At 41.5% G+C, this 23,811-nt stretch overlaps 2 protein-coding genes across 6 annotated transcripts in view; one reads left to right on the top strand and one right to left on the bottom strand.

The window, feature by feature from the left end:
* MAPK8 (mitogen-activated protein kinase 8) overlaps positions 1-23,811 on the bottom strand; it is a 317,667-nt gene that overhangs the window by 65,477 nt on the left and 228,379 nt on the right. The window lies entirely within an intron of this gene.
* FRMPD2 (FERM and PDZ domain containing 2) overlaps positions 1-23,811 on the top strand; it is a 57,601-nt gene that overhangs the window by 2,974 nt on the left and 30,816 nt on the right. Inside the window, exons 2-7 of the mRNA XM_074593049.1 lie at positions 10,935-11,063; positions 13,588-13,745; positions 14,704-14,769; positions 15,999-16,188; positions 17,403-17,525; positions 19,237-19,368. Coding sequence (XP_074449150.1) covers positions 10,940-11,063; positions 13,588-13,745; positions 14,704-14,769; positions 15,999-16,188; positions 17,403-17,525; positions 19,237-19,368 — 793 coding nt within the window. The 5' untranslated portion in view covers positions 10,935-10,939. The remainder of the gene's footprint in view (positions 1-10,934; positions 11,064-13,587; positions 13,746-14,703; positions 14,770-15,998; positions 16,189-17,402; positions 17,526-19,236; positions 19,369-23,811) is intronic.

Here is a 23,811-nt window from a genome sequence, read left to right as displayed (position 1 = left end):
AAAAAAAAAGAAAGAATGGCAGTAGCTCCCTATCATAGATATTCTGTGAGGTCCTTGTGGCTTGACGTCAGCCAGAGTGGAGGTGCTAGGGCATACAAGCTTACCAAGAACAAACATAGCACCACTTTCTTTTGAATGCAGTTATCCCGTGAGATGCTTTTATACATTTCTACTGAAAGAATATCTATTTGCAAAATGTCCGCAGACAGTGTAATATTCACCTCTGACATTCACAGGTAGGTTCCCTTTGATGTAAAGAGGAAATTGGAATTTGGCCCTGTAAGTCTGATTCTGTGGGATGCTGAGTTCTACATTTTCTTTTGGCATCAACAACATTTTGTGTCTTTGAGGAACAATGCCCATAGAACTTGTGAGAAAGCCACATCTTTTAACACCCTTACCACTCAGCTCATGAAATTCACTACAGAGAGGCACGTAACCACACTGTTCAGGAATAAGATTTCAGCTCTCTCCTTCAAAGACTAGACTTTTTAAAGACTGGCCCAACCCATGAGAAGTTTATGATTTCCTAGCAATGAAATTTGGCTCTCTTGAGCAATGAAAATTTATTCACCTTGAATGGTGAATACTCTGGTTAATTCTCCTATTGATTCAAGTGCATGTTTCTGGAAAGGAAATAAAATAAAAGAAATTTACTTTAGAGGGTGAAAAAATATTGTATAATGAAGGCTGTATCATTACAGCTCTAATTTCTGTGGCATAATCTTTCAAAGGAAAAGTCATGCTTTAGCAACAAGGCAACTCCCTTATTGACTTGTGAGTGTTTACAGATTCGGCTCCGCCTATCTACTTTATTTGAACAGAATTTTTTAACATCATTTTAAGTGTTTATTCAAATCATAAACCCATAAATTTCCACCCCATATTTCAGAGAGTTGAAATCATACTTAATGAGATTCATCTCTCTGGTATGAGGAATACAGTGTATTCTCTCCAAAATTATAATCACAAGTGTACAATGAGCCAGAGTATAAAATTTGTATATGGAATATATGTGAATAAATCAGGTTATGGTTTAAATTAATTTTAAACTATATTTTTCAAAAAACATGCTCTTTTCAGTCTCTTACAACTTTTTATGTAGCTAAAATGTATTGGTAATTTATGGACAAGCAGCATTGAAATACAGTAGATTGTACTTAAGGAAAGTAATTCATAATTATCCAGATTTTTATCCAGTTATTATGCTTATATTTCCAGGTGAAAAACATGTTGTCATGAATGATACCATGTTTCAAGAACTGAATTTAAATATATTAAAGGGTTACTTTATTGGCTCTTAAATGTATTATATACACAAGAACCTCCAAGTTTAATTTAGGCATTTTTAAAAGTCTAAAGTAAACAGTGAGGGCATCTAATCTCCCCAGATTCTTATCCTTTTTTTTTTTTCTTTAGAATAGTCATACAGTTATGATTAAGTTATTATATAACATTTATTTTCAATACAGTTTTTTCTGTATTTCCCCTAAGATCAGTAATAGCCATTAGTTTGGTGATAGCAACAGCATTCCCTTAATTCAATTTCAACTACTTTTTAGTATATTTTGAGAATTTACTGTTCAAGAATTTACTTGGTTTTTCAATTTTAAATGTTATAGATAGTAAACAATTTCTATACTCTATTTTTGATAAGCTTAATTTGTCTTATGGAAGAGTACTGTTCTTCAAAAACAAAATATAACCTGAAGAAAATATAAACAGATCTGTCATCAACACAATAGATGCAGTCAGACCTATCACAATTACAGACTGAAGTGATTATTTTAATTCCTCTGTAGCCAACTGCATGTTACAGTTTTGTGGATTCTCATAAATCAGATGCAAAACAAAACAGATTTAGGATTCTCACTGGCAGACATTTTGGTCCCAGCTTTCAGTGCTTCTTCAGTATCTCCTAAGTACCCAGTCTAGTTATTTTGGAGATCAACACCTCTCAAATTCTCCATACAGTATTCAAAATTACAGAGATAGGATTTTTTTTTTTTAAGAAGCAAACAGCATGCAGACTTGAGCAACAAAAGATTATGATCTTCATGTGAAAATTGTTCATTCAAGAATATTTAAGTGTATACACTCTTGAGTGGGTCAGAATTATTTCACTCCCACAATACAGAGACCCAGAATCAGTTTAATACGTATGTATTATGCAATAATCTTGTGCGTCTATGAAAAGGAAGCCCTATCTTCCCATTTCAATTCCAAAATGATTCTACACATCAAATATTTAATCTGTATGCACACTAGAGTAATTTTCAATTTCAAAAACGTTTCTACATTCACATTTATAACTATATAATATTTAAGTGCATAAAGGAGATCAGTGAGGTGTCTTCCTGGAGATAACTCCTACAGAATGCAGAGACGTGATTCTGGCCCTGGTTCAGGTTTGTGCCACCACAACTCGGGGAAGTCAGAGGCAGTGAGATTGATGGTGGCTGCAGCCACTCCTTCTCCACCTGGGACTGCAGAAAGCATTCTGCCTTCAACACGTCACATCAATGTACTACTAGGCTTGGGACAGACTGTTCATAAATTCCGCAAATTTACTTTGGAATTATCACTACTTATTTCAAAACTATAGTTCAATCCAAATGTTAATATTGGCCCTATTTTTAATCCCCCTGATTTTGTATTCCAAGTTGGATTTTTATTGCAAAGCAAGTCCTGAGAGAGGCTGCAAGAACTTCTCTTAGGGTATTTGCAATACTTGCTATTAAAAAAGCATTTGTCTTACCCTTAGTCAGATATTATTTGTGTTTTAATCTATTTCTAGTCTTCAATGAATTGTCAATCCCTTTTTATGAAGTTTCTGAACTCCTATGTCGTAAAGATGTAAAGATACATATTCTTCACTAGGCTACTCTTAAACATGAGGCACTTCAAAGCAACATGTTACAGTAAGTTATTAATCTTTGAGGGGTGGAACCACAAAGGAAAATCAAGAGATAGGATAGACAGACTGATCTGATCTAGGTCAAAGACCTCACCTGAGTGTGTTCAGAAATTACATTACTTGATATATTAATTAACCCATTATCTAGCACCTCATGTCAAGTAAAAGGATGCTGATTAAAAATGTATTTTTCTAGGTGCTTTTCATTCTGATCTTTCACACAGAATCACAGAATGCTAGGGGTGGGAAGGGAGCTCTGGAGATCATCTAGTCCAACCCCTCTGCTAAAGCAGGTTCACCTAGAGCAGGATGCACAGGATTGCATCCAGGCAGGTTTTGAATATCTCCTTTTGAACATATTTTCGAATATCCCCTTTTGAAGGAGACTCCAGACCTTCTCTGGGCAGCCTGTTCTGGTGCTCTGTCACCCTCAAAGTAAAGAAGTTTTTCCTCATGTTCAGATGGAACTTCCTGTGTTCCAGTTTGTGTCCTTTGACCCTTATCCTGTCACTGGGCACCACTGAAAAGAGCCTGGCCCCATCCTCTTGACACCCGCCCTTTAGATATTTATAAGCATTGATGAGGTCCCCTCTCAGTCTTCTCTTCTGCAGGCTGAACAGACCCAGATCTCTCAGCCTTTCCTCATAAGAGAGATGTTCCAGTCCCCTGATCATCTTTCTAGCCCTCTGCTGGGCCCTCTCCAGCTGTTCCTTATCTTTCTTGAACTGGGGAGCCCAGAACTGGACACAGTATTCCAGACGCAGCGTCACCAGGGCACAGTAGAGGGGGAGGATGACCTCCTTCGATCTGCTGGCCATGCTCTTTTTAATGCACCCCAGGATACCATTGGCCTTCTTGGCCACAAGGGCACATTGCTGGCTCATGGTCAACTTGCTGCCCACCAGGACTCCCAGGTCCTTCTCTGAAGAGCTGCTTTCCAGCAGGTCAACTCCTAACCTGTGCTGGTGCATGGGGTTATTATTCCCTAGGTGCAGAACCCTACACTTGCCTTTGTTGAACATCATGAGGTTTCTCTCCACCCAACTCTCCAGCCTGTCTAGGTCTCACTGAATGATGGCACAGCCTCCTGGTGTATCAGTCACTAGTCCCAGTTTTGTATCACCAGCAAACTTGCTGAGGGTACACTCTGCCTCCTCATCCAGGTCATTGATGATTATGTTGAACAAGACTGGACCCAGTACTGACCCCTGGGGAACACCGCTAGCTACAGGCCTCCAACTGGACTCTGCACCACTGATCACAACTCTCTGAGATCTGCCATTCAGCCAGTTTTCAATCCACCTCACTGTCCACTCATCTAATCCACACATGTTAAGCTTACCTATGGGGATGTTATGGGAGACAATGTCAAAAGTGTTGCTAAAGTCAAGATAGACAACATCCACCGCTCTCCCCTCATCTACCCAGCCAGTCATGCCATCATAGAAGGCTATCAGACTGGTCAAGCGTGATTTCCCCTTGGTGAATCCACACTGACCACTCCCAATAACCTTCTTTTCCTCCACATGCTTAGAGATGACATCCAGAGTGAGCTGTTTCATCACCTTTCCAGGGATGGAGGTGAGGCTGACTGGCCTGTAGTTTCCTGGCCTTTTTGAAGACTGAAGGCCAATGTCACATTGGCCTTCCTCCAGTCCTCAGACACCTCTCCTGATCTCCATGACCTTTTAAGTGCCAAGGTGCTGAGTTTGCCTAAATGATCTCTGACCTGATCTTCCTCCACCAAGGGAAAGTTTTCCTCACTCCAGACTTTTTCTCTTATCTCTAGGGTCTGGAATTCCTGGAGGCCGACCTTAGCAGTAAAGACTGAAGCAAAGAAGGCATTCAGTAATTCCACCTTCTCTGTATCCTCTGTCACCAGGGCACCCACCTCATTCAGTACCGGGCCCATGATTCCCCTAGTCTTCCTTTTGCTGCTTATGTACTTGAAGAAGCCCTTCTTGTTGTTCTTGACATCCCTTGCCAGATTTAATTCCAAGTGGGCCTTAGCTTTCCTTGTTCCATTCCTGCATACTCTGACAACATTCCTACATTCCTCCCAAGTGGCCAGTCCCTTTTTCCACATTCTGTAAACATCCTTCTTCCATTTGAGTTTTTCCAGAAGCTCCTTGCTCATTCATGCAGGTCTCCTGCCTCCTTTGCTTGACTTACGCACCCATCTTGACCTTGGAGGAAGTGGTACTTGCATATTAACCAGCTCTCTTGGATCACACTAACTCCTAGAGCCCTAACCCATGGGATTCCTCCAAGTAGGTCTTTGAAGAGGCCAAAGTTAGCTGTCCTGAAATCCAGGGTTGTAATCCTACTTACTGCCCTGCTTCTTCCATGCAGGATCCTGTGCTCCACTATCTCATGGTCACTGCAGCCAAGGCTGCCCCCAACCTTCACATCCCCAACTAGTCCTTGTTTGTTAGCACAAGGTCATCAGCACACCTCTCCTCATTGGCTACTCCACCACCTGTGCCAAAAAGTTATCATTAATGCTCTTCAGAAACCTCCTGGACTGTGTGTGCCTGGCTGTGTTGCCTTTCCAGCAAATGTCAGGGTGGTTGAAGTCCCCCATGGGAACTTCAGGCCCCCACAGGGCCTGTGATCGTGAGGCTACTTCCAGCTGTCTGTAGAAGGTCTCATCAACTTCCTCTTCCTGGTCAGGTGGTCTACAGTAAACACCCACAACAGCGTTACCCATATTAGACGGCCCCTTAATTCTTACCCTTAAGCTCTCAACATGTTCTTCACCCACCCCTAGGTAGAGCTTGATACATTCCACTTGCTTTCTCATGTAGAGAGCAATCCCACCACCCTGCCTTGCTGGCCTGTCCTTCCTAAAAAGTACATAGCTATCCATGACAGCATTCCAGTCATGCGAGCTATCCCACCATGTCTCTGTAATTGCAATGAGATCATGGCCCTGAGACCACACACAAATCTCTAGTTCTTTAAGAGTTAGCAAGTCTGTCTGTCTGCTATGGACCCCTTTTCAGCCCTTAAAATTAGTCTATTAGCCCTCCAGCACCCTAGGAAAACATCACTTCAAATTCCCGTCTTTCCTGGCATTTGATCAGCTTAGATTTGAAAGCAGATTGCTCAACATCTTGCAGAATAGCACCTGAGCTCCTCTGGCTAAGTCCCTTCTTCCAAAAAGTTTTTATTTTCCCCACTTCATCTTGCTGCCAACTGATACAAGAAGTTTTGCCTTTGGCTACAGTGAAGCAGGATTGGATATGTGGTTTTTGCTCATTTATTTACAGGAGTAAGACTATCAGGCAGCACCTGAGGCCTAAAGGGAACTGCTATACATAGCTAAGAAATTGGAGTACAACAGCTGAAAGGGATAGAAGGCTAAAAAAAATACTGAATCTAGAGAAAGCTGGGTAAAGACCACCTTTTTATAGACTTGTGTGTAGTTTTATTAGTGTGTCCTTCAATGCAGCACTAGAAGAAACAACTAAAGTTGCCCTTGAAAGTGACCAATGTATATTCAGATACTTCCACACAGGATAGCGGTTAAATTAAGCAAAATCAGTATTACCCAACTTCATGTGTCTTCATGTGCAGTGGGTTTACACCAGCTTCCATGTAGTTATGAGTAGACAACTTTTTCTGGATATAGTGGTGCAAATGAAAGAGGTTACATTCCATGCCCCCTCTCACTTGCCTGTCAGTACAAGCCTACGTTCGTACTCTCTTAGCAAGGTCAGTGGCTGAGGTCAGTGGCTGAGGTCAGTGGCTGAGGTTAGCAACCTCTCTGATCTGTCAGAGGACCTACTGACGTGGCCTCTCTTTGGCTCACTCATAGTCACCTCGGGTAGAGGGGCTGTGACGGGTATTTATGTCCAAACCATAAATAGGCAATACACTTTTCTCAGACACAACCATTTCCAAAATCCACGTCTGTTTACACCCTTCAGCAAGTTAAAAGGTGGTTAAGTTTCCAGCTAGGTATTCTGGAATATACAGATAGAGTAATGAAGCAGAACTGGATGTTCAGTCAGAAGAAAGACAAGACCTCTGCAAGAACAGCTTCCAGGCAGTAAAAATTGAAGAGCATTTCTGGTTTGACAGAAGCCTTTCCAGTTCACAGAATGCCTGGTTCCTACCCAGGGTTAATCCTTTGTTTTTGCTGTTGTTGTTGTTGTGTTTACACACAAAATTGTTACCAAAGTTCTCATTTCTAGTTTTTCTTCAGGATGTCCAAATAGGGCAAATCTGTTCTTGCTTCATGCCTTTAAAAGTAGATCAAAACCAAACTTGACCCCATATTTTAAAAACCTAACCATGATTTCTCCTTCCTCACCATCTTATTCACTGCATGTCCTATGATCTCTCTTCTTCATCTGCTTTTTCACCATCATCCAGGTAAAGGATTAAGACTTTCATGCTATAGAAACTGACTCTACAACTGAACCAGCTCACCAGTAAACCCCCTCTGACAGGCTTGCATGAAAAGGGCTGTCATTTAGTTAGGAATCCAGATGCCCCATTCCCCTTGAGGTTGCTGAATTCACATGACTGTGTTTGCTAATGGAAAGTCAGTTTCGTTAAAAAAGTAATAGGTTTTAGGTCTTTTTTTGTCTCAATACAGTTGGGAAAGCAGCAAAAGTAAAGATGAAGGTTGACAAAAGCCAAGTTGCTCCCTTACATTTTACTAAATATAATTGCCAAACCTAATGAAGCCAAATTGCATGTAAAGTGACCCTGGCATATGAAATTACTAATGTGTGTTTGTTATGAAGTGTTAAATGCAGATGCAAAGCTAAAGTTCATTATCTTTTATAATCAATTCAATTTCTTTCATTGAGCCTAGATTTCAATGACTCTTTGGACGAAAGCTTGCACGTATGATAAAACAAAATGTACAAAAAATAGAATAAAATAAGTTAAAAAGAAATGTGACAAATAGGTGGATGTTTGTGTCAAAATGATAGGTTAGCCTCACCTCAGTGTACCTTTCATATCTATGCAAGAAGAGTAGATTAAATTCTTCCAGGGGAAAATCTATTGACTTGAGACAGTCGATGTAATGAATGAATGTTTTGCAAAGATTAGAATGGGGAGGATATTTTAAGGTAATTTGCCTATTTGGATGGCACAACCTTCTTCCATAGAAGTCAGCAGAAGATTTGTTTGACCTCAGAGCATGAATTGGCACTGAAAGCCCTTTGTTATTTTTCCAGGCACAAAAACATTAACCTCTATATTCTGGCCAAACTCCAAAGTGGGTGATTACATTCTGCTGCTCTAATTTTTCCCTGCAGGCTTAACTAGATCTAGCATCATTTCCTGATGTGTAATGTCACTGTGAACTATCAAGTCCCTTTTTGCAAGGTTATTGTTAACTTTTTCCTCCTTGCCTCCTAATTTGTCTGCTTCGTCTTATCAGCTGTAGCTTGTTTGAAGGTCAGAATTGTTTGGTTCTGGATCACAGGTTTTATTAAATTGAAGGACCAGGAATATGTGCAGTGCTGCAATTATAACAATATCTTCATATCACTTTTACTCTCATATCATATACATAGTGTAGCATGTCTAGAAAAGGAAACGAAATGTATTTTTTTCCGCAAGCGCTTACACAGTTATATTTTTGTCAAATATCGCATCATGCTGGTCTTGAAAATCAAAAGTCCAAAATACAGCCCAAAATTACAGGGCATTCTGGGTGTGTTTAAAAAATCAATTGTCAATTTGCTTGTAAAATAACTCTACGTTGCTTAACTCTGCATTGCACTAAAGCAATAATTCATTACACTTCAAAGAGATTATGATTTCCATAGCCATACAATCTAACAATTTTTGGAAGAAGTTTGCACATCATTGCTAGCAGAATTCATTTCATTCATTCTTAGTATTGATCTGAGACATTACTTTTTACTCTTAGAAAAAAAACATTCAATACAAAATTAAGTAGCTCTGGTGTAACTGCTGATTTCACTTTGACTCTATAAAGCTGTAATGCCTGCACTCGGGATAGTTGCTTATTGAGTAACTTAAGCTGGTTAGAAATATCAGCACTGAAATCACTTGGTATAAGCACTTCTATCTAAAATAGAGGATGCAGTGCTCCTTCCCCCAGCACGGCCTCAAACAAAACAGCACTAAGTACAGTCTGGTGGATTACCCATATGGAGAAGCCACACAGATTCTAGCTCTGGGGACGTGAATTGATTGCTGAGTCCCAGTACCACAGGGTTAAGTGAAATGCTATCACAGTAATTTATTATTAAGAGAAACGGTGATGGCTTAGATTAAGAAGATTTGTCTGTCTCTCCTAATTAAAGATAGGTTCTTAAGAAGCTTTAGTGTCCTTTGAAGCTACAGAGACTAAAATTAGGACTCTGGTTCTGTTTAAAATGTCACTAGGTTGGTCCATAATCCTGTAGTGATTGCAGCAAGGGATCATTCTTCCAATGTTGCGATTCCTTGTTTGGAAGCTAGTGAGCCAGGACAAGACCCCCTGAATCAAAATCTGAGTAGTCTATTAATCAGCAACAAGTTGGTCCTGCAGGACATCGCAATGCTCTTGCAGTGACCCCTTGAAGGCTGCTTAATAAATGAGAAGCTGGCAAAGAAATCAGCTGTAAGACACAGTAAATTCCATTGCAGCAAGAGAGAAAATGGTAGCAGTAAGTGGGCTGTTTACAGAGGGTGAAAAAAATGGTTTGGGGTGAAGATATGTTTTCAGGCTGTAAATGAAGTCATTTTACAGTGATGTTTATAATCCTATACATGACAATAGCACCCTAGGCTCTAGTGTCCTCACTTGGTGGTCTACAGACAATGTCAAAACCTCAAAGCAATAGGTGGATCACTTCCAATTTTTCTCATTATGCCCCTATTTACACAGCGTACACTGAACCTATGGAGCTGTTACAGGACAGTTACAGCAAAAGCGTAAATTAAGTTCAAAAATGTTTAGCAAATTTTAAGCTTGGATTCAGTTTTCCTTACAGATGTGTAGACCTAGAGCACCTCTGCCCAGATTAGTAAATTACAGAATTGTAAAACTGATGAAATGGAAAACTCAGACCCATTTATGAAGAACAAAACCTTCTTTGACAATATTTGGTATGATAAAATATTCAAAGGAAAAGAAGCCTTGATACTTCAAGTCACAAGTCAGTTTCTAGTTGTCTGGGATGAGGAAAATCCTTTTCCAATAGTAAGACATTAAATTATGATTCACTACAGGATGCCTTTCTCTAGATGATCTGATGCTGCATTGCAGCTGAGAAAAAACAGGGAGAGTGTGTGGGCCAACGTTCTTCTGCAGTACGCCAGGTCTTATGTACCTGTCAGATAGGACAGTGTGCTGGGAGCCACTAAATTGCTATTCAGCAGCTCACAGAGGGAATCATCTTTTAACTTGGTTTAGTGAGACAAAGCAAGTTTATACGTATATTGGTATGGATGAAGTGCAAGTTCTGAGTCTCAGTTGTCTGACCAAGAAAATCTCTCATCAATGAATTCAGTAAGAGTCTACAAGCTTTTACTGATCAGTCTGCTGAGCAATGAATGAAACTCAATTGCTCTGTTGGAATGTGTTCGTAAACCTTTCATGTTACAGTGCATCTCTCTTGCTTTGTGATTCTTCTTCTCTTAGATTAACTCTGTCATGTTTTTATAGACAAGAGCATCCAATTAAGCAGCAAAATCAATGCCTTACCATTCAGATAACCATTCACATGTCTGAACAGCACATATTCACGAAGGATCGCCCAAGTAAAAACTATTTGCCCCACAGAATCTTGTGATTGGTGTCAAATGATGAGTAAAAGGGCTGAAAAAGATTACAGGAAGTCACTTACTTCAGTTCCTTTTATTTACTCTTACTCAGATTAAGATAGGGATGAACAATACCCACCTTTTGTGAACTAAGAAACAGGGTGGTTCACAAAATACGTCTTATTGGGAGAGAAGGGTACAGTTGTAATCAGTATGGTTTGCTTTGAGCAATTCAGTCTATTTTATTGTGTCCAAAATCCGGTTTCTGTTGCAGCAGGCATGAGCAGTTCCTGTGTGACACTGGCCGAGGTTCTGTGGGCAAAAGGAAGCCCTTTGGAGGAAGAAGAAATATGGGCACTCTTGTACCTGGCCACAGTGCAGCTTCTGGAGGACCTTCACAAAGGTGAGGTGAAAAGTATCTTCTTATAGTTCTTACTGTGGAAATTCATTCTTAAATTATTTTAGCTCTTTTGAGGATTGTTGGGGTTTGGGTTTTTTTGGAGACAAAAAGCACTAATGGGCAATAATAGCATATTGCTAATAAAAATGAGAAATCTTTCAGTGCTGCTGGGATTACACGCAGACTGCTCGGCCTACATAAGAGATCTTCACACAGTTTGGTTTTTTTTCCAAATTACACATCAGATATTAATTCATCTAAGTACAACTATACACGGTGAAACAGGACATAAGAGTCCTTCCCAAAGTCTAAACAACATACACACACAGAAAGTGCAGTGCCAGCTAAGGTAATGTCCTTCATGTACCAACAGAGAAGGACAGGCAAATCCATGGCTCCTCATTCAGCTAGTAAGAGACTTTTATCCTTGATGATAATAATGTGACTTACCATAATGGTTAGGCAAGTCATCACAATGAATGCTTGCCAAGCAGGCCAGCTGTACAAGAGAGCACAGCTGAGAAACCTGTCACATTTTGAGAACTGTTTATGACAATATATATTCCTTTTGAGGGGAGAATGGACAAGATGTGTTCTTACCTCATAAGCATATTGAATCAAAATACAAAATACCGAAAACAGGTGATGTGTAACTTCTGCTATAGCTGAAGAGGTGAACTTTTATTACCAACTAGTTCTTAATGGACTGGAACGCTATAGCAGGTTGACTATACCATCAGTTCTCTATTATCTAGTGTAACAAGAGGACAGAACAGCCCAGACAAGACAGACACTAGGAATGTGCAAATGTGCAAAAGAGTGCAGCACAGAGATACACACATTGATAGATTCAGCTCAAGTTCATCATAGCTTATTAAGTCAGTGCCAGACACTAAGCTGACACAATGCTCTCCTGATCTCGTGTTGTTGGTTTTTTTTAAAAAAAAGACGAAAAAAGATGTCTTGTCGGATGTCTATTGAATTGAGACAATCAGCCTATGTTCCCTGTGCTGCGCCAGATAAATTCAGGGTATTGTGATCAGAAGGTGAAGAATAAAACAAGAGGAAGTAGGGATGTAGAACCAAGCTGGTCTATAGGTCAAGTGCAAGGCTGCTCAAACATGTCTTTAGAGAGCTCAAGTCCAGAAGTGATGCCAAGTTGGATGCATTCTGAAGCTGAATGCCCAGTGCTCCAGTTTCTTGGACGGCAGTGAAGGTGAACTGCCTCTGCATAGCATCATCCCAGTTGACTATGGCATATCTCTGGCTCCACATCTCTTAATTACGGCTATATTGCTTCTGGAATCAGCCTCTTCTCAGGGCTAGAACTGACATGTTTGTGCTGCACTGTGCTTGATGTAATAAATCCTGTTAGACCTGGTGATGGTCAGCACCACTTGCTAGAACAATATTTCCCAATGTGTTTGGGCACTGATTGGTTAGACAAGTATGCCGACTTGTTGGATGGCCAACATTACAGAAGGCCAGGTAATCTTCATCGAGACTAAAATACAGGCCGGTTATCTGTTTCTAAAACAGAGCAATTTTCCATCATGTGCTAGTTGTATTTGCCTACAATACTACAGAAAATGGGGAAGGAACAAGAAAGAAGGCTAGCTGATGATTTAAAGACCTTTAATTGCCTAAAGAAGTAAATACAACTGTTGCAAATACCAGTGGTCCATAAATCTTGAATCTCTGGGTCCTCTGGCTCTACAAACCTCACAGGTGGATACGAGTTCCCAGCTTAACATTTTACCCATCTTTACCATCCATTTTCCTGATGTTAAGTTCACCATGCATGACAACTAAGTAGCCATTTTTTTAGTATATAATTTTTAGATGCTAAAATGCTGAAGAATTTAGGGCATGTTTCTGAGCTCTTATATGGAGATCTGAATGGTCTCTGTTCTCATGGTCTAGACTGAAGAGAGTGGTTCAAGAGCCGACATTTTTTTTTAAATTACCTGTATTTCCAAGAACCCTATATCTAAATATTGGCATAGTTAATGCACCTTTTCCTCTTTCTAAAGTAAACAGATTTATCTTAAATGCATTTCATCATGCTTTTTTAATGAATATTTTTAATGAAATCACTTGGATGCCTTTGGTCAAATTCACCTAATGTGTATGCAAATGCAGAGTATCTGATAGTATCAGAAGATATTCTCTTGTGCTTTGCATAAAAAGATCTACCAAAAATGTCAAGATTCCCAGAATCTGCACATAGGATGTAATTCTGCCTTTCCTTAGGCTTAAGAAATCCATTGAAATCAATATATTGTTTATATGTGTGAAATGTTGTGAGAGAGAAATCAAGTCTTTAACCATCACTGAATTCCAGCTGACAAAATCAGCCATGAACAGAACCAGCCATGAATCAGAACATGATTCCATTGACTTTTGGGCACATCTCCAGGAAACTTCAGTGATGGGTTTGGCTATGCAGCTGAGACACCTGATATGATTTTCTGAGTGCAGTGAATTCAACACTAAGAATTCCATTATCTTCTTCAACATTTTTCAGACCCTGCCATCTGTGTGATTTGTCCATGGTCAGTATTACTGTCTGCTGAAGGAAATTTGTCCTTCCAAAACAATGCATCTCAGATGGAAGCTGCCCCTTTCAGTGCACCAGAATTGCTCCATAGACAAAGTAAAAACCAGCGCATCGGAATAACAAAGGTGAGGTATATTACAAAATACATCTTGCCAGTGCCCCGTGAAGACAAGCTTGTGAGTTTTAATGCAACATACCAGGTATCTATTGTCAAACTCCATTTCTAATAACACTAGACAAATTAGGCTACAGTTAGAAAGATTTACATGTACCTTGCAGCTTGGCATTAGATTAGCATGCGTGTCAACATCAAAATCAATTTTGAACATTAGTCCTCAAGGTCTGCAGAAATGTATTATTTGTGAAGGCCCAAAGAAAGGAATAAAATTTCTATGAACACAATGTTTGACCAGATGCAGTAACTGTATCCCAGAAGCAGCAGGACTGCAGTATCTATACAATCCAAGAGCAGAAGCACTCCCAGGAAATCAGAAACATGTTCATCTTTGTTAACAATTTACTTTTCTTCTCCCTGCTAAATGAGTCTCTCTGGCAAAACAATAAGATACAACACTCAGGAACCTAAAAGTTTTAAATACCACTAGGACTACATCAGTGCATACTTCCCTCAGGCAGAACACAGTAGTTTCAGACTCACACACAACTGATCACTTAGATGCTATGCAGAAACGTGAAGCTTTGGAATAGATGGCCCTTACTCCAGTAATCCTCTTCCTGGACATGACTGCTAGCCAGTCCTGCAGGTAGGGGAGAGCTTTAATCACCAATGGGAGAGCCTGAAAAATTAAGGAGTTCAAATTTATTTTCCTACTTATGGCATCACTGGACAGAGGGCAGCCTGGTTCACCTGGTCAATACTCATTGCATGCTATCTAGTCCATTAGCCAAGAGTCACTATTGCACTTTTATATATGTTTCCTCTAGTCTAGATTTAAAAAAAATGATCTGTTCGGCTTCTGCCATTTTGTGTCCAAAGACACAAAAAGATGATCTCTCTATACTACAAGGCTTTTCTGTATTTAATGTTGACTTCATAAAGGGTTTCCTTTTCCGTTTTGACAGATGTTGGTGTATTCCTTAGGAATGACTCTCTATTGGTCAGCAGACTACCAGGTTCCTCCCAATCAGGCCAGTAACACAAATATTTTTGTTTCCTTTTATTCTGTTTTATATTGGTAGGTTCAGAGACTGAGAGGCATAATCTGAAGTCTCAGTAAGAGGGGCTTTATGTTTTGGACCACTAGAAAGAATTGGAAAGCTTGTGTCAAGGTCCAGACTTCACCAAAAATACCAGTTCATCCAAATCAGGAATTTACTTAGGCCTCATCTTTACTTTCCTTTTACTTTTTTTCCCCTTTTTCTTCAAAACCCAGAATTGTTTACATTAAGATGAATTGTACCTTGCTTTTAAGTGTAAAGATTATTTATTCCAAGACTGTAATAAGGAACAGGCTACCCAGTGAAGTGGTTGAGTCACTACCTCTTGAGGTATTTAAAAGCGTGTAGATATGGCACTTAGGGACATGATTTAGTGGTGGACTTGGCAGTGTTAGGTTTACAGTTGGACTCCATGATCTTAAAGGTCTTTTGCAACATAAATTATTCTATGATTCTAAGATAGGGAGGGCTAAAAGAAAAACATCATGCCAGCATGACTGTGGTGCTGTGCACATTTATGTGCTTTTTCAAAGAACGGGATGCTAGAATAAAACTAAGTAACTCTCCTTATTTCTGAGCCAATTCTACCAGCTTCTCTGCTAGTTGAAATTTTGCATTTTTTGCGTACCCAGAATCCTTCCAAAGATTTGTAGCACCCATTTTGCTTCATTTCTGTATCCATGCCTTTGATTGCATGTTTTGATTTGGAAAGCACGAGCTTTTAGTAGATTTAACCCCCCTTTCATGGGTATACGTGGTCTAAAAGAAAAGGCTCTATAAGCTAAATGACTATAAAATTTAAGTATCTGGTCTCTATGGTAACAGTTTTGCCTGGCGTAACTCCTCACCTTTTTGAAGCTAATGCTGCCACATGTCTTACTTGCATGAATCTTTAAGGTTCACAGTCTAATTAGCAAAGAGCTGTGGAGCAGACTGAGCCGTTGTCTGTGACCAAGAAGCCCCTATACAGGCTGATGCCCCTCCTTGTAGATGCCAGTTTCCTCCAAGGCTATCCTGGATCCCATTTGAGGCTCCATTTAGTGCTGTTATGCTGCTTCTCTGGAATTTTCCCAAAGTCTAAAGGAATTCAGTGCCCATTTCTCACCCAGGGTGAAAGGCTTACAGAAACTGGTCCCAGTTTACACAGGAATTCAGACCACTGGAAGATGTCATTTAACAGTACCCCCATTTTAACTCAGTCTCTCCAGCTGAGTGACCAACTACACATGCTCTTGCTGACACTGTGTGAAGATCTGCCACATAAAAGACTCTCTCCTGAATCAATTCTGGAAGCATGTGAGGCACATCAGAAGGAATCTGCTTCCTTACCAGCAAATGTCTACATAAAGAAAATGGTCCAGTTTGCTGTGGGAAGTGTCAGTGAGGTAGGTACTACTCTCATACTCTAATCATCTTCTTTTCTTTGGTGAGAGAGGTGAGCAGCAACACAGAGTACAGGTGAGTAACTGCCTGAAATTAATGCTTGTATGAAGTAAGGAAATGAGATTTGGTTCTAGACTTCTAAGCAGGAAACTGAGTGGGCATGCGTACAAGCAAATGAGGCAACAAAGCCGTCTCTCACACCACTCTTACACTCTTGGGAAATGATACAAATCCAGCTTTTGTGCTGTCGTGGTTTAGCCTCAGATGGCAACAAAGAACCACGTGCCGCTCGCACGTGCCTTCCTAACACAGGAAGGATCGTAAGAAAAGGCAAGACCCTTGGGTTGGGACAAAGGCAGTTTAACAGAACAGCAAAGGGAACAGGCAAACAACAACACGGACAGGGGAATATACAAACGCGACTACGGAACCGCCGCTCCCCGCCGCTCGCCGACCGGCCGGACCCGGGACGCCCCAGCCCGCTTTTAAGCAGCAACTTCCTGCCCCCTCCCCCGGCAGCTCAGGGTGGGCGTGGCTCACATGGCATGGAATACCAGGAAAAGTTAACCCTATCCCCACCGGAACCAGGACATGTGCTTACCATATCTTCACTTCTTTGGTTAATATTGAAGCAATTATAACCTTTAGAGAGACTTCATATTGGCCAAAGGAATGGACTTTGGCCAAAGATTTCCCCATTGCCACTCTGGTTTCAGACTTTCTTTGTGAAATTCAAAGAAATCATATTTACATCACATTGAGAATTTCATTCATCGTCCTTGAACTGAACATTTGCCGTGCAATCAAGCCTGACCACATGGAGTCTTTAATAAGTGAGCACCCGAGTGTTTTTCAAGATTCAAAGTATCAACAAACATTTTTTGTTGACAAGGTGAATGAAACTGGAAGAAAACACACTGCAAGTATTTTTTTTCTGTTTTCAACCAGTATTCATTAACATTCTGAAATGAACTTTTCCCTTGCACTCTCTATTACTCATTTCCCACGGGAACAGAGGGTGTCCCCTCTTAAACACAGCTAGCATGAAAGCATGAAGCCATCGAAATTCAATCCTCCTTTGTGTCTGAGAAGATAAAGTTGCTTATACCAAGTAAATCAGCAGCCTCTGACAAGCAGAGGGCAAGGATCACTTGAGCATGAGAGTCTGAAGTCCACATACCATATGACATTGACTTGCAGTATTACTGTCTTCTAGGTAGAGCGGGTAGTCACCGAAGACAGCACAGCCTCTCAGCTTAACAGAAGTCATGTCATAAGGAAAAGACTGCATGAGAAAATACCGGACACCTCACCGCTGTCCTCCCAGATGAATTTTCACCAAGGTAAAGAAAGATTTATAATCTGAACTGTCTAATAAGGATACAGCCAGCCTTTTCTGTGTCTTTCCCAAGCTGGGTGAATTGTTTAATTTCATGCTGTAGTGATTACATGTAGTGTTGGGTAGGATATTTATTGCTTTACATATAAATGACTTCATAATGGAAAGACTCTGAGGCAAGTCAGCAAGGTTTCTGTTCCTTATTTCCTCAAAGGATAGCAGTCTGAGGGCTGTGAAGCAATGATAACGAATCAGCTTGCACAGATTCAACTCTTAAAGCACTTTGTATAAAACCTGTGCATATAAAAAACCCACCTACTTTCAAAACTGCTTTTGTACTTTGTATACTCCAGTGTATTTTCAAAGGTAAAGAGTGGGATTCTGTGAAGTTATCCTATTGCCATTAAGGAATATATATTCATCCTTCCTATTTGATTATTAGAGCAAAGATTTGTGCTTTCTTTTTGATTTTAGTTCTGGTTTTCTATTCAGAAGATGTTTTATAAATTCACACATGGATTGCTGGCATGATTTCAAGACACAATGCTAAATCCTGCTCACTATATAAATAAACCAGCATATACTAATTTCACATTTCATTTGACTACAATCAAGATTTTATTATCCCTCAGAGTAATTCTCTAACTGTAGCTAAACGTGGACTTCAGGTTCAGATAGTTCTTTTTTCTAGTCTCTATATTTTACTGTTCACTGTGACAGAAATGTCTGATTTTGGGGCAAGGGGAAGGTTGGCCCAAGCTATGCAGGCTTTTCTTGGATATGCTCAACATTAAGCGTATGAACAATCCAGTTTCAATTCAGCAAATCACATATATGTTCCATTAACTTCAGATAGAATCAAACACACACTTAAATACCTGTGGAACATTCATTCAGAAACTGAGCTTATAGATTCACACTTGCATAAGCTGGTGAAAACTCTGCTGCTGCCAAAACGGATGGTCCCATCTTTAACCTTCTACTAACCAGAAATTCCTGCCATTTCCCTTCTACTAGTTCTAGTGATTACGTATCTGGAGTGATCTATGTGTTTTCTAGGGATTCAGGTCACATGGCTTACACTTGCTGAAGGACTTCAATGAATCAGGATGTTGATTACATTGGGAACATGTGAACCACACTTTTCAAGGCAGCATTCCATTTCTTTCTTTTTTTTTTTAATTAAAAGTGATCACCTTCAAAGATTCTGGAAAAAGACAAGAGACAATGCAACCAAAGTAAAGTTAGGGTGCAACAGAAATATGTACTTCCTAATGACTTAGGATGACCCCTTAATGGTACTTCTGCAGTCCACTCTGGTAGTGGATTGTGTCTGGGCACTGTCCATCCTGCACACAGAAAGAATACTTCATAGATGAAGGGTTTGGGCCTCAGAATATTAGGAAGGAGAACTTTGCAGATTATCTGTACTTTGAAACCTTTCAGTTAAACATGTAGAATAGAATTAATATATTTGTTTTATTTGGAATGGTTGAGGAGAACTATGAGAACTATTTTGGATCAGACTAAGATGATGAAAGTAATAGAATGAAGTTACCAAGCGTTCCTTGGTCCTTAAGGAATTGAAGTCAAGGTTAGAAGACAGACAGGGACTATATAAAAATTAGTAAAGCCAAATGTTATTTACATTATCATGCAGATACAATGATTTGAATTAAAGTACGTGACTCACTATATTTCCTTCCTGTTTCCAGACAAAGGGTCCAGATTAATGAATTATAGTCAGTCAACAGAAGATTACAGACAACTGTCTGTGGACTACAGTGACTCTAACAGTATTTCTGAAAGTACGTCTTTGATACTGTCTAACCGAGGACACAGGAGAGGTAAGATTTTCCTGAAAGATTATGTTTATGAATTATGTACTTACCTCTTTTTTCCCCTGAAATGTGAGACTACTCATGTATGGTCAGGTGACAGGCACTTGTGGTTACGTGACTAGGGAGATGTATTTGTGCTAAGCCGCAGAGAAGAAAGATCCTTTTATACTGGATTCCTTTCTACTTGTGTCCTACTGTAAAGCTATATATTCCCTGGTTACCATGCTGCATCATCACCTATTTCTTGCTTTATGCCCCCTTTGCCAGGTGAAGCTGTTCAGCAGATCACAGACAAGGCCTGACCAGCAAGTTTCTGGCACATGGGGTCTTGAAACAGATGAGAAATGGTGGAGCTACCCCACAAATGCATGTGATGGGCAATGTCAAGATGAATAATACCTAAGACTTGAATGGTGGGGGTTAATGTTTCTTCAAGCCCATTCAAAAACAAAGGGACAAATATGAAATCTACAAGAAAAAAACATCCAAACAACCCTTTTCTTTTCATTTTTGTTCTAAAGCCATTGAGTATTTCTGGCTCAGCATGTTGACTTCATTGTGCTAAATGCCAGGTTGCAATGCTGCTCTTCTGATTTACTTTGTCCGGAGATATTACCGTTGGAATTTTAGCTCCATTTTCAATCCTTTTATGCAGGAACAGCATGAAAGAAACTGGGAGAGGATCCATTCAGTAGAATCACTGTGGTAAACATCAGTCAGGGTCCTTCCCAAGCCACTTAAATTACAGATTAGGGGGATACTATGAAGCAAAGAAAGGAATTCAGCAGGAAGGGTAATACTGCTGTGCCTGTGTATCTTCATGTTTAAATTGGAATCCAAGCTAGGGACGCCTAGATAGGACATTCTCACTACCCAAGAGCAATGAGTTCCTGTTGCCAAATGCCATCAGCGTCCCCTAAAAATCCAAGCTTACCATGCCAGCTCACCATTCTCAGACTCCTACCCATTTCTATTCTCCGTTCCACAGCTCCGTAAGCATGTGTGGTTTTTTTATTCCAGAAATTTCTTCCCTAAGGCAATAACACCAGAGTCCACAACATCAGTTATATTGCAACAAGGTATGCACACCAACTGGTTGGTTCAATTGATGCCATAAATAACAGAAAACTGCTGAGTAGTCCTTGCTTTTTCTCACTGAGGAGCATTATTATGGGTTTATGATATCCAGCTGCTGATTGTCATGAAATTCATAGGAACATGTCATGGTTTAGCCTCAGACAGCAACAAAGAACCACGTGCCGCTCGCTCGCCGCTTCGCGATTACGGAACCGCCGCTCCCCGCCGCTCACCGGCCGGACCGCAGCCGGGACGCCCCAGCCCGCTTTTAAGCAGCAACTTCCTGTCCCCTCCCCCGGCAGCTCAGGGTGGGCGTGGCTCACATGGCATGGAATACCAGGAAAAGTTAACCCTATCCCCACCGGAACCAGGACATTATCCACCCCTTATTCCATACCATCTATGCCATGCCCAGCAGGTTCCAATGAATTGCCACCACTTTCCCCTGTTATATATATATATATATATATATATATATACACACACACATATAATGCCCTTAGTTTATGGGCCATCCCTCCAAAGTGTCCGTTGAGTTCTTTTAATCCACGGCTTTGGGCTCCATCTGTTAGAACAGTCTCTCAGGGCAGGTGAGATGCTGGGTGGTGCTGGTCTGTTGCATGCTGTATTTTTCGGAGCTTGTGACTGGTGCACCTGGTGTGGCTCATGCACGCAGTCCGTGGGCTGAAGATGTAGATCTTGAGGAAACTGCTGGGCGCCAGCATCCTTGTGCCTTACTTGTAGTACAACTGATAGCAATTATAGCAATGAGGACATACAGTGACAGTGTTACTTATCAATTAACAGCACACAATCTGATTCATTGGCTATTCTCGCCCAAAATCAGATCCCCATGAGTTACACATCGGACTTCCCCATCCTGCCGCATCACCCAAGTGCACCCAGGTCCTTGGGCAAAAGCAATCCCACGGATGGGTTTGCCTTTGCCTGAGGCAGGACTAACCCAGACTGTCTTCCCTAGCATATTCTTCATGTGCACTACGGGGACTTTATCCCCTTCTACAGTACGTGGAACTTTTGATTGGGCAGGGCCAGCCCGATTGTTAGATCCCCTGGTGTTAACTAGCCAGGTAGCTTTTGCTAAATGTGTATCCCAGTGTTTTAAAGTCCCACCACCCATTGCTCTCAGTGTAGTTTTTAACAGTCCATTGTATCGTTCTGTCTTCCCAGAGGCTGGTGCGTGATAGGGGATGTGATACACCCACTCGATACCATGCTCTTTGGCCCAGGTGTCTATGAGGCTGTTTCGGAAATGAGTCCCGTTGTCCGACTCAATTCTCTCTGGGGTACCATGTCGCCACAGGACTTGCTTTTCAAGGCCCAGGATAGTGTTCCGGGCAGTGGCATGGGGCACAGGGTATGTTTCCAGCCATCCAGTGGTTGCTTCCACCATTGTGAGCACATAGCGCTTGCCTTGACAGGTTTGTGGCAGTGTGATATAATCAATCTGCCAGGCCTCCCCATATTTGTATTTCAGCCATCGCCCTCCATACTAAAGAGGCTTCAAACGCTTGGTTTGTTTGATCGCAGCGCATGTCTCACATTCATGGATGACCTGTGCAATAGTGTCCATGGTCAAGTCCACCCCTCGGTCACGAGCCCATCTATATGTCGCATCTCTCCCTTGATGGCCTGAGGAGTCATGGGCCCACCGAGCTATGAATAGTTCACCCTTACGTTGCCAGTCCAGATCCACCTGAGCCACTTCAATCCTAGCGGCCCGATCCACCTGCTGGTTGTTCTGATGTTCCTCCGTGGCCCGATTCTTCGGTACGTGGGCATCTACATGGCGTACTTTCACAACCAGATTCTCTATCCGGGCAGCAATATCTTTCCACAGTTCAGCAGCCCAGATGGGTTTGCCTCTGCGCTGCCAGTTGCCCTGCTTCCACTGCTGTAACCACCCCCACAGAGCATTTGCCACCATCCATGAGTCAGTGTAGAGATAAAGTACTGGCCATTTTTCTCGCTCAGCAATGTCCAAAGCCAGCTGAATAGCCTTCACCTCTGCAAACTGGCTCGATTCACCCTGTCCCTCACTGGCTTCTGCAACCCGTCGTGTAGGACTCCACACAGCAGCCTTCCACTTTCGATGCTTTCCCACAATACGGCAGGACCCATCAGTGAACAGGGCATATTTCTTCTCATTTTCTGGCAGTTTATTATATGGTGGGGCCTCTTCTGCACGCGTCACCTCCTCCTCTGGTGACATTCCGAAATCCTTGCCTTCTGGCCAGTCCATGATCACTTCCAGAATTCCTGGGCGACTGGGGTTTCCCATTCGAGTTCGCTGCGTGATCAGTGCAATCCACTTACTCCATGTAGCATCGGTTGCATGATGTGTGGTGGGGACCCTTTCTTTGAACATCCAACCCAGCACCGGCAGTCGAGGTGCTAAGAGGAGCTGTGCTTCTGTACCAACTACTTCCGAAGCAGCTCGAACCCCTTCATATGCGGCCAATATCTCTTTTTCTGTTGGAGTGTAGCGGGCTTCGGATCCTCTGTATCCACGACTCCAAAACCCTAGGGGTCGACCTCGAGTCTCCCCTGGTGCTTTCTGCCAGAGGCTCCAGGTAGGGCCGTTCTCCCCAGCTGCGGTGTAGAGCACATTTTTAACATCTTGTCCTGCCCGGACTGGCCCCAGGGCCACTGCATGGACTATTTCCTGTTTGATTTGTTCAAAAGCTTGTCGTTGCTCAGGACCCCATTTAAAATCATTCTTCTTCCGGGTTACTTGATACAGAGGGCTTACAATTTGACTGTAATCTGGGATATGCATTCTCCAAAAACCCACAATACCTAAGAAAGCCTGTGTTTCCTTTTTACTAGTTGGTGGAGACATAGCTGCTATTTTGTTGATCACATCCATTGGGATCTGACGGCGTCCATCTTGCCATTTTATTCCTAAACACTGGATCTCCTGCGCAGGTCCCTTGACCTTACTTCGCTTTATAGCAAAACCAGCGTTCAGAAGGATTTGGACTATTTTACTCCCTTTCTCAAAAACTTCTTCTGCTGTGTTTCCCCATACAATGATGTCATCAATGTACTGCAGATGTTCTGGAGCTTCACCCTGTTCCAGTGCAGTCTGGATCAGTCCATGGCAAATGGTGGGGCTGTGTTTCCACCCCTGGGGCAGTCGATTCCAGGTGTATTGGACGCCCCTCCAAGTGAAAGCAAACTGTGGCCTGCACTCTGCTGCCAAAGGGATTGAGAAGAATGCATTCGCTATATCAATCGTGGCATACCACTTGGCTGCCTTGGACTCCAGTTCGTACTGGAGTTCTAGCATGTCCGGCACGGCAGCACTCAGCGGTGGCGTGACTTCATTCAGACCACGATAGTCTACAG

Source organism: Larus michahellis, chromosome 6 (genome assembly GCF_964199755.1).
Source record: "Larus michahellis chromosome 6, bLarMic1.1, whole genome shotgun sequence".
Classification (NCBI taxonomy): Eukaryota; Metazoa; Chordata; class Aves; order Charadriiformes; family Laridae; genus Larus; species Larus michahellis.
This window is presented reverse-complemented; position numbering and strand designations above follow the sequence as displayed.